Source organism: Perna viridis, chromosome 3 (assembly GCF_037379345.1).
Source record: "Perna viridis isolate PV_CMFRI_1.1 ecotype Kerala chromosome 3, ASM3737934v1, whole genome shotgun sequence".
Classification (NCBI taxonomy): domain Eukaryota; kingdom Metazoa; phylum Mollusca; class Bivalvia; order Mytilida; family Mytilidae; genus Perna; species Perna viridis.
The window spans coordinates 42,257,767-42,269,304 of NC_142447.1; the positions used below are offsets into that span (position 1 = coordinate 42,257,767).

Here is an 11,538-nt window from a genome sequence, read left to right on the forward strand (position 1 = left end):
ACAACATTTCAGATATAAGTAATTTACTTTGTGCAGACTTGATTTTACAATGCCAAACAAAAACAGAGGCTCACAAAATCCAATGAAACAAAAGAATTATTATAGTAATAACTGAATAAAAGAAGAACTTGATAGCTGTAAGTTCAATTATTAATTTTTTTTAAATGCTCCTTTCTCCAGTTCAGACTTACAAGGTATTATTAAGTCATTTTTGAATATTTATTTTTTTAACCAATTATTTAATCTTGTGCTCTACAGAGGGATCAAGCATCTGAAGATTTTCTATGGGGTTTCCAAGTTTTCCAATTAATAATAAGAGTACTTCCATTGCACTAATTAATTGGTGACCTTTGGATGTTAAGTGCCAGTTCTCATCCTTCATGTTATAAGTTAATATCTGTGTTTTGTCACACTTATTAAAGATTGTTACAAATGATTTAGTTATATTCCCCTGAAAAAAATTATAATAAAACCAAGCAAAATCAGAAATATTTTAGCAAGCTGACAAAAAATACTTCCAGTCAGTTCTTTAAAATTGTAAATTGATGTTCAACCTTCCAATCAAATTTCATACAAAAATCCATGAGTATAGATTTAAGTTATTAAGTGCACTATAAGAAAATTAGACAAATGAACATAGATTTCATCACTTCCCTAAAATTATTCACATGGGTTACAACAACTTGTTTGTTAATGAAGGAATAAGTACCAGTATACCATTAACAAAAAATATATTGAACAAGTCATTTAATTTAATGAACCAGAGGTTCCATTGAAAAAAAAAAGATATGTTTTTATTATTTTTTATTTTTTAATATTTTTTAATATCATTTTCACTAGCTTATATAAATTAACAAATAATCACTTATAAATTATTAGCAACAATTCATATTCATTACCCTACATTACAAACACAAATGAGTAACAAGTAATGATGAAGTCATTCATCCATTAATTACATTGTAAACATAAATATAATACTGATACGAAACTTGCCATTATCACACTTGGTACTTTGCATCAAGCATTCACTAAAGAACAATTGATATTTGTTTTGAATTTCTTTTGTAATTGTCAAAAGACTGAGGGGTATTTGCATATACATCCCATATTAAATAAATTATATGTTCTTCAAATACATTTCACTTTAACAAAATAGTTTTTTGTCCATTCAATGTCAATAAAATGAAATTGTGTTTATATGAAACCAATCATGAGTGTATTTTGTATATAAAAAATGGCAATGACATATTAAAATATACTAAATGATATGCTACAGTTTTGACTCCTTGCTAGATTGTTCTATGGCACCACAATGTAATAGCTGTTCTATTTCTGAATCACCATAGCCCATTTGTTTCATAATGGAGACTGTATGTTGACCAATTACGGGTTGAGGAAGTACTTCACTGACACCAGGTGTCCGAGACAATTTTGGTGCAGGGCCAGGCTCATAAGTACCTGAGCTGTTTTTAAGAAATGTGTTATTTTCTTGATTGTGGAGATTAAGTGCTACCTCTTGGGAATCTAGAACAGGACTAAAACATGCATCTAAGTCCTTAAATACATAGGTCCACTCGTCCTGAGTTTTAGTGAGAAAAATGTCCTTAAAACTGATCTTCATTTTCTCAGGATCATCAGTCTGATGAACATCCTCTAATCCCAACCCTACAATCATTTGAAGTAAAAAATAAAATAAGATGTTCCTCTAAAAAAAAGAAAAATTAAGTCTGATGTTACAGACAAATTAATGTTAGGCACATACTGGTATCATTGTCATTCAAGATTTCTGAAGTAATAACAGCCAGTTGAAAAGAACCAGTTCCAATTTCAATACAAATTTTGGTAGGCTACTAAGTAGTTTAAATAGCTCTCTAGGTAGAAATCTGCCCTACATTATACCAATGTGTCCTACTTAACTACCACAGAACACCTGTGTGACCTTTTGGATACTGCCTTTTAAGTTTGATTAGCAGTCAATAATGATGAGCTTAACCTCTAAATGTCAAGTAAATACAACTCACTGAGGCCATTTAAATCATTGTTAAATTTTCTATACTGGTACATTTTCAAGTTTATATTTTAGGGCATCTAATAAAAACAGTCATTGTAAATTGAAAAAAAAATTAAAAATGATACTAGTATTTACAATCACTTTACAACATTTCTTTAACATTAAGAAGGTTCTTAACAGGACTGGTGCATGCATTTATATTGCAAACTGAAAACATGGCCATTTTGCAAAAGTGTAATGAATGTTACCATAACTTTAAGCTCTTAAACCTACTTCAGCAAGAAAGGAATCTCAGTCTAACAGTGTATGAGCATCAAATTTTTTTCTAAAAGAAGTTTCAGCATTCAGTTCAATTAAGTAATTGAAACTAAAAATAGGCTTGGTCTATGAATAAATAAATAAGATGAACAGTGTTATCCAATAAGAAACAAGTAAATCACTTGTATATAGAGTACAGGCTACCCAAGCACAGTGATGGATGGCATTATATTGAGGTTAAGGTCATCATAATTGACAGCTATTCAAACTAAAATGGCAGTGTCCAAAGGTCACACAGGTGTTCTGAAGTAGTTAAGTAGAACACATTGGTATAATGTAGGGCAGATTTCTACCTAGAGAGCTAATTCAACTACTTGGTAGCCTACCAAGACTTGTATTGAAATTGGAACTGATCCTTTTCAAATGGCTGTAATACATGTATTGATTGTGCATAGCCACACTTTACATGTACTGCTACAAAATAAAATATCAAAGGCATGCTTGAATGTTACTTGAGTGTTCTATTCATAAAAATCAATGACAAAAAAGTCCACCAGTTTCAAGTGCACAACTGTAGTCTTAACAATCACTTGTTCTGAAGGTTTTAATGCTACATATATTACTGCAATAACTTAACAAAGTAAATAATACAATTCTTTATTCAATGCAATGCCCTTTATCATGATAATGGTCAATTATTCATTTTACTTAACCAGACCAAAGGTCAGAATTATTGTACATGTACATGTGATTTATAAAAGATCTCAAAGGTCAGATTTATGGAAATATTTCAGGTTTTTTTAATCACATACATATGAAATAACACTTTGATAGGATTAAAGTGTAAAAGGCACTTTTTAATTTGCATCTCCATCACAAAACTTATGATGGAATGATGGTTAAAGTGTCCTCATCCATTACAGGTATGTTACTTGTTAAGGTTTGAAAAGAAATTGAATTTCTTGATATTGTAACTTTAAGAAGGCAACCTGAAGCATGCTATTTCCTTGCTATGTATAGAAATTTTCTTTATGACCTCCTTGACCTATCGAATTGAAGTTAATAGGATTTGAGATATTAATAGACTAAGTACCATATATGGCAAGTTTGGACAAACAACAAAATTAGTTGAAGAGTGATGATAATTCTGGAATAACTACCAAGATGTTAAAGACAGGTACATTTTCAGAGTTAATACATCCTTTAAGGTTGGCAGGGATATAATAATGACATATTTTCATTGTTGTAGAATGTTCAGTTTATCCTTTTATTTGCTGTTCATGGTTTTGCCTATAACTTGACTCTCTCATTACTTTTCTTATTAAGGTTTATTTTCTAAAATAGATCCATAAATATAATGATTACTACATAAACCATAACTATTTGCCTACCTTTAACCAGTTCTTGAAAAAATTGTGGCTCTAATGCTCCAACTGAAACATACTTCCCATCTTTGGTTTCATATGTACCATAAAATGCTCTGCCTCCATCCAATGAATTAGTACCCCTTTCATTTCCCCATAAATATGGTACTTTCTGTGATTTCCATAACCAACTTCCTGCAAAAATTACTAATACTATCCACTACTGTTTGCAAGTATATTGGTCCATGTAAAAACAAATCTTATCTGCAATAAAATTGAAATGCGAACCTCTCAATAGTTGTTTCATTATATACATGTACATGTACATCCTTACATACCAGCAGTAGATAAATTACCATTTATGGGTTTCAATTACTTACAGCATATGACATTCTGTCCAAAAAACGTTGTATTTTATCAGATTTTTTTCATTGCTTTGGTTGTTGTCACATCAACATTTTGGCTATATCTTTGTTTACCTTTAATTTGAAAAATGTCTTACTCTTGGTTATTGCAGATTACAAATTATTTACTTTTATATCTTAGGCTTCCAAATAAGAAGTTACATATTGCTTGATGTAAAAACTCTTCAAATTTGTCATAAAATAGCTTTTCCATAAGCCTCACCAACATAGGCAGATCCTTCCACCATACTATTATCAACCACCTGACCTTTACCAGAGACAGATCTCTCATATAATGCCATCATAATACCTAGGGCACATGTCATACTACCTCCAGCAAAATCAGCCATTAGATTAAGAGGTTGTTGTGGTGGTTCACCCTTTTTTCCCAGGAATGACAAAATACCTTAAAAATAATAAAATATTACTGGATCATCTCATCATCTAATGCATATCAAAGGTAAGACTACAATAAACTGCACCAATAGTTCATATCAATGTTTTAATAAATAAATTCAACCATATAAAATGATGATAGTTTAGTATCAAACTAGAAAAACTGTATGCACTAGGTGATATCCTCTAACCCCTTCCCCATAAGCCATATACAATCAGATAGAAATGCAAAATAGAAGGTGCACAATGGCATCATCTGATGAAGAATGTGAGTAAGTTTAAATTATGTGTGATTCCATTCAACAGTTTCCGAGGAACTGAAGATTAAAAGATGGTCTCACTTGGTCCATGAATGACTAAATCCTTTGTACGCTTCAGTAAAACCTCAAGTCAATCAGATGGAAATGAAATAGTGGTAGGTGCTTAATGGCATCATCTGATGAAGACTATTTGCAAGTACATACATCGTCAAATTTCATTCAATGGTTTCAGAAAAGTGGCAGATTAAAGCTGGGGGCAGACAGACAGCATGATAATGGGGGTCTATAACAATAGTAAGAAGTAGAGGTTTATTACCAGACATAGATATGTAATTAATATCATGACCCGCCTTTTTGGCAAGTGGTCCTTTCTGTCCAAATCCATTTATTCTGGCATAGACAAGTTTTGGATTATCAGCTAGTAGTTTTTCTGGTCCTAAGCCTAACTTTTCCATAATACCTGAAAAAATAACACGTTAAATAACTGATTTGGATTATTATAATATTGATAACAGTTCCCAGGGTAACCAAGCATACCCCTATTTACTTCTAGAATAAAATCTATGTTATAAAATGTTCTTGAACATGTTACGCATCAATTTTATTTAACCAGAATTAATCTTAATTTTCCATTTAGTAAGAAACTCATTGTATGACAAAAATTAGTACCCCACACACACATTATTTAAAAAAATGTTGCAATGTGTCTGACCCCTGTGCTCAATACCTGGTCTAAAAGGTTCAATGAGAACATCAGCCTTTGAACACATTCTTTGAACTATACTGATCCCTTCTCTTTTCTTCAAATCAATTGCAATTGACTGCTTTCCTCTTCCCATACAATCAACATCCAACACATTTTTTTTCTGAAAGATAAAAAAAATAATAATGCAGAAATATTTTGAAGTCTGCATATGTGAATCAAAGCATTATGGTGTTAATCATCCTGTGAATAACATATGTGAATCAAAGCATTATGGTGTTAATCAACCTGTGAATAACATATGTGAATCAAAGAATTATGGTGTTAATCATCATGTCAATAACATATGTGAATCAAAGCATTATGGTGTTTATATCCTGTGAATAACATATTAACAATATCTAACAATTGATAGAGAACAATGATAGAAGTCATACATTTGAGAAAATGGCCTCCAAATTGTTTATGTTATACTTCTATACAAGAAGCTGTAGGTTTTGAACAATTCTTAAGAACTCACAGAGAATCTTAGAGCAGAATCTCTTCTATCTTAAATTTGAATTCTAATCAACAGTTTTTTATGGAAAAATTAGTCTTACCACAACACCTTTAACTCCCATAGTGGTATTAATTGAATGTGGATCCTGAAAAGTTTGAAAGATCTTTTGGAGACCCTCAATTCAAGATTATTATCAGAATATAATAGCATTAAAACCTATGATTTTAAACACTGTATACTTCTATTCCCCATACTCAGTTAAAATCCTGACTCAAAAATATTTTACATCTTTGTTTCTCCAAAAAATATGGTACACCTAGATAACAATTTATAGTTGTTGGTATAGGTTCCTCATACTTTGTAAAAAATAATTCCAAATCATCTTCCAAATATACAGAAGATGTTTTCATAATGCTGGAATTTTGTATTGACAACGTATTTGTCCAATGCGGTGGATGCTTTTTTCAACAAACGGTCGACATGCCAATGGGAACAAATTGTGTTCCTCTATTTGCTGACCTATTCCTTCACTTTTATGAGGCTGACTTAATAGCTGATCTGACCTGAAAGAAAGAACATTGTTTAGCTAGATCCTTTAATCTCAATTTCCGCTATATAGATGGCGTATTATCATTAAATAATTCTAGTTTTGGGAATTTGATACCTTGCATCTACCCCAATGAACTTGAGATAAAAGGACACTACAGACACTGTGAAGTCAGCCTCCTGTCTTGACCTACATTTACAGATCGATGGTAAAGGAAAACTATCAACCAAACTTTACAACAAACATTATGACTTCATTCAGAATTGTCAACTTTCCTTTTATCTGTGTATGGAGTATTCATATCACAACTCATACATTATGCCAGAGCTTGCCTTAACTACACAGACTTTTTTTTATTGCGCTAGACTTCTTACAATTAGGCTTCTGGAACAGGGTTATGTTGCTACAAGATTGAAGTCATCATTACAGAAGTTTTATGGTTGTCATCATGAACTCCTGGATCATTACGGTGTATCCATCTGCACCATGAAAACTGATTTGTTCAACGTGTCATAGTTTTCCTTTCCTCTTTTGTCTCCCCAGACTTGACTTTTAATGAGCAAGTCGGCCGGTGTTTCTAGAAAAGCAGAGGACACTTACCCCATCGGTGTACCTGGTCCATTCTCCCAGTTTTTAGTGGAGTGCGAGTTCCTCCCTTACTTTTGTTACTTTGTATGTATGATTTTAGTTACTTCATGATCTTTGTTGTGTTTGTCTGTTTTCCATGTCTGGTCTTTGTCTCAGGATTACATTCTTTTGATTTCTGCTAGAATCTTGGTTCCCTTGATTACTCTTTAACGGGAATTGGAAGTGGAACACAATTAAGACCTTGTTGTAGAAATCTTACTTGTATATAATTTTGAATCTAACAACTAATATACAGATGATGAAACCATTACTGTGTTATACTTTCTGATTGAAAACATATTTGTACAACTAGATAGATAGATAAATATATTGATGTTTAAACAGACAGTACACATTCTGGATTGCATTCTTTTGATTACCACTACAACCTTGGTTCTCTTTATCACTCTTTCTTATTGTCCTGAAGAAGTTGTGCACCTCTTTCCCCAGATTTGATCTTTAAAGAGTAGCACATCAGGTGTCTTATAGGAAGCAGGAAGTGCTAAATGTTCTGGAGCATTGGATTCCTCACATCCTTCTGGAACACTGGGACCTCTCCCCTACAATCCTTCTGAAGTACTGGAATCCCTCCATCCTTTTGGAGCACTTAAGTCCCCATCCCCACAGTTTGTTGTTGGGTTTGTGCTGTTTATTTATGTGTTTCGTACAATTTATTCTTCATATATTGTAATTATGGTGTTCCCAGTGTTGTTTTGTCCAAGGATTTTTCTCCTATCTTGATACTTCTTTTGACACTGAAAAGGTCAGGAACTTGTGTGTTAAATGCTAAAAAAATCTGTATATTAACTTCAAGGTAGATGTATACTGACAGGTTTACATTTACTACTTACCCTATCTACTCTGATAACGTTAGCCCCAAAATCAGACAGAATCATTCCACAAAATGGTACTGGGGCTAATCCCGCAAACTCTATCACTCGAATCCCTTTTAAAGCCATCTAGAAAACAGAAATTCACCTTTAAATTTATTTTCCAATTAATAACCATGTAAAATTGACGATTTTAAATTGTTTTGATATCGGAAGGAATATTTCAATTTGGAATAGTGGCCCAATTTTTCAAAAGTTAATCCATTTTTTAAAATAAAATAATAGAAAAAAAAATGAGCAAGTAGCCATCCACTTTTGCCAGTTGACGGCTTCTATTGACATCCCTGGACTGGTAACATGTTGGAAATGTCAGGATATAACCTATACAAGATACCTGGAGTTTTCTGACATCATAAATAGTTGAGATTATATTCCTAGTTTAGAGAAAGTTGTGTGTCACTGGGGCCAGATTTGAATGATTCAATGTGTTTAGGAATTGATGAAGTTTCATTCAGTTCAACATTAATCATAAACGTGTAATTAGGTGGTGACCAACTTGGTTCATTTTCAAAAACTCTTTTACTGGAATTCTTTTTACACTTTTTTAAACTGCAGGAATAATACTAGAAAGTTAAATTGACAACACAACTTTCATCACTTATTTCTGATATCTTATTATGCTATGAAAGACATATTGCCAATAAAGCCTCAAAATTTATACCACCACTTCTGTTGTTACATACAAATTCATAAGGTGACTAACTTAAAAGCAATTGTGCCTGTTATGCTGATCTCCCTACAAATGTATTTAGAATTTTTGGTGAACACTTATGATGCAAACTGAACTATTTTCTTGTGGCTGTTTCAGATAATTGCAGATGCTAACAGGTATTGCAAATTTCTTATCTTCAATCTAAATTAACCAAAAAATATTATTTGAATCTAGAAATACTGCTCACTTGTTATACATGCCTCCCATTTTGCATTTGAAAACAAGCATGAATGAAGAAACCAAAAAAAGTCTTTTAGATGAAAATGTAAAATAGGAGGTGCACAATGACATCATGCTATAAAGAATGTGTTAAGTTTCACTGAATTCCATCAGGAGATGTGGTTGAGAAAATGGTTCCTATCGTAAAAAAAAACAAAAAAAACCAAAATCTATGTTTTGCATCATGAAACACCATAAATTTTTTTCAGGTAGAAATGCAAAAATAGAGGCTCTTAAGAGCCTGAATCTCTCATTTGACTTTATAAGCAAAGAATCATTAAGTCAATATGCTAATTCACTGTATTTCATTTAGGGTGTTTTTCATAGGTGCTATATTGTGAAAATACATTGACAAGTTTGAGTTATCTCTCTTGGCATCTTTATTTATACATGTATTTTCTTCATCATTAGACCTAATAAAAGTTATTACTACAACCCTCTCCTGGAAGCTCTGAAGTCAGTTGCACTTCACAAACATAATACAATCACTTATCATTATTACAATATGTTAATAAAATGCCATAAAAAAAGGTTAAGCATTTTAAAATTTGAAATTACTAAAATAAAATTTGGTTTTCTGAAAAAGAAAAAAATTGCCCTCAATATATGAAATGGTTGATAAAATGTTTAAATACAGTCCTTTTACAACATATAATGTATATATAGTTTATTGATGTTCCTAATGAGCTTTCCTAAATAAAAGAATTTGAATTTGTATTCTTAACCATATTAACAGTTTTTACTACCAGTACTATGAACTAAAAAAGCACTTAATACCTTGTATAAAATTCATGTTTGTTAAATGATGACAATTCAGTGTAAGTGTTATTAACCCTGAAACAAACCATGCAAAGAAAGCTGAAAATTGTAGCATTTAAGACTGGTTTTATAGTTCTTGGTAGAGATTCCTCATACTTTGAAAGAAATAATTCCAAATCATCTTCCAAATATACAGAGGAAGATGTTTACAAAATGCTGGAATATTTCATCAACAACATATTTGTCAAGTATGGTGGACGTGTTTTTCAACAAACGGTCGGCATTCCAATGGGAACAAACTGTGCTCCTTTACTTGCTGATCTATTCCTTCACTCTTATGAGTCTGACTTTATAGCTGATTTGATCCGAAAGAAAGAATATTGTTTGGCTAGATCCTTTAATCTCAGTTTCCGCTATATAGATGATGTATTGTCTTTAAACAATCCTTATTTCGGGGATTTGATACATTGCATCTAACCCAAAGAACTTGAGATAAAGGATACTACAGACACTGTAGAGTTAGCCTCATATCTTGACATTCACTTAGAAATTGATGGTAAAGGAAAACTATCAACCAAACTTTACGACAAACATGATGACTTTTCATTCAGAAATGTCAACTTTCCTTTCATCTGCGGCAACATCCCTTCAGCACTTGCGTATGGAGTATTCATATCACAACTCATACATTATGCCAGAGCTTGCCGTAACTACACAGACTTTTTGTATCGGGCTAGAACTCTAACAAATAGTCTTCTGGAACAGGGTTATGTTGCTACAAGATTGAAGTCATCATTACAGAAGTTTTATGGTTGTCATCATGAACTCCTGGATCATTACGGTGTATCCATCTGCACCATGAAAACCGATTTGTTCAACATGTCATAGTTTTCCTTCCCTCTTTCGTCTACCCCGGACTTGACTTTTAATGAGCAAGTCAGCGGGTGTTTCTAGAAAAGCAGAGGACACTTACCCCATCGGTGTACCTGGTCCATTCTCCCAGTTTTTAGTGGAGTGCGAGTTCCTCACTTACTTTTGTTACTTTGTATGTATGATTTTAGTTACTTCATGATCTTTGTTGTGTTTGTCTGTTTTCCATGTTTGGTCTCTGTCTCTGTCTCTGGATTACATTCTTTTGATTTCTGCTAGAATCTTGGTTCCCTTGATTACTCTTTTAATCAAACTTTTTTTTTTGTCTCTTATCTTAAAGTAAATTAAGAAGAACCAATCCAATCCAATACACTATAAAACATATGCGATCAAATTACAATATCTTAATTACAATACTAATTACAATACTGATTTACCAGTATTTTAAAAAATTTTGAAAAAAAAAATCACAATACTGGAACAAATTTTTATACCAGTATTGTGCACAATACTTGTATACCAATATTGTGATCGCCAAGTACAGGAGATCCTAAAAGAATAATATGATTTTTAAATTCCCAAAATGTCTATTATAATTGCAATAAGCCAATATGGACATTTAATTAAGAACATAAAATATGGATAAAATTTAAACATGTACATGTATCAACAATTTGCGAGAAGTGTTGTCACCAACTAAAGATCGTTAATGTGAGTCTTACAGTTTGTCACAACTTTCGAACAGTTTGTTCTGATGAGATTAGTTCTTTTTTCGCAAGGTATTAGTTGGACTTTGGTCGCACTATTCTAAATGGTAAGGTCTAAAATGTGTAACCCATACCCGTACCAACTTTTCCCCGTGCCCATATAATGTTTTGCTTAAATATTCATTATTGCGGTATGTTAAGAACTGAAAATTGCACGAGATGTGCAAAAGTCCGTTTCAATTTATTTTAGTCAAGAAAATGATGTATATTTTTCTAAAATTTCTTTTTTGGACGGTTTTCTGATTTCAA

General features: G+C 32.1%; 1 protein-coding gene across 1 annotated transcript; it reads right to left on the reverse strand.

Moving 5' to 3' along the window:
• Window positions 1–789: 789 nt before the first annotated feature.
• Window positions 790–11,397, reverse strand: LOC148622332 (alpha-methylacyl-CoA racemase-like). Its single transcript, XM_088572172.1, has 7 exons — window positions 11,245–11,397; window positions 7,924–8,031; window positions 5,424–5,562; window positions 5,013–5,156; window positions 4,264–4,446; window positions 3,664–3,831; window positions 790–1,668 (listed from the first exon to the last, which is right to left on the reverse strand). Exons 2-7 carry the CDS (start codon window positions 8,029–8,031, stop codon window positions 1,274–1,276), a joined length of 1,137 nt encoding a protein of 378 aa, XP_088428298.1. The 5' UTR covers window positions 11,245–11,397; the 3' UTR covers window positions 790–1,273.
• Between the last annotated feature and the right edge of the window lie 141 nt (window positions 11,398–11,538).

Coding starts and splice junctions, on each gene's coding strand:
- LOC148622332 (XM_088572172.1), bottom strand. CDS start 8,031: ATGGCTTTAAAAGGGATTCGAGTGATAGAGTTTGCGGGATTAGCCCCA. Junction 5,563..7,923: donor ACGTTATCAGAGTAGATAGG/GTAAGTAGTAAA, acceptor TTTATCTTTCAG/AAAAAAAATGTGTTGGATGT. Junction 4,447..5,012: donor TAATTACATATCTATGTCTG/GTAATAAACCTC, acceptor ATTATTTTTAAG/GTATTTTGTCATTCCTGGGA.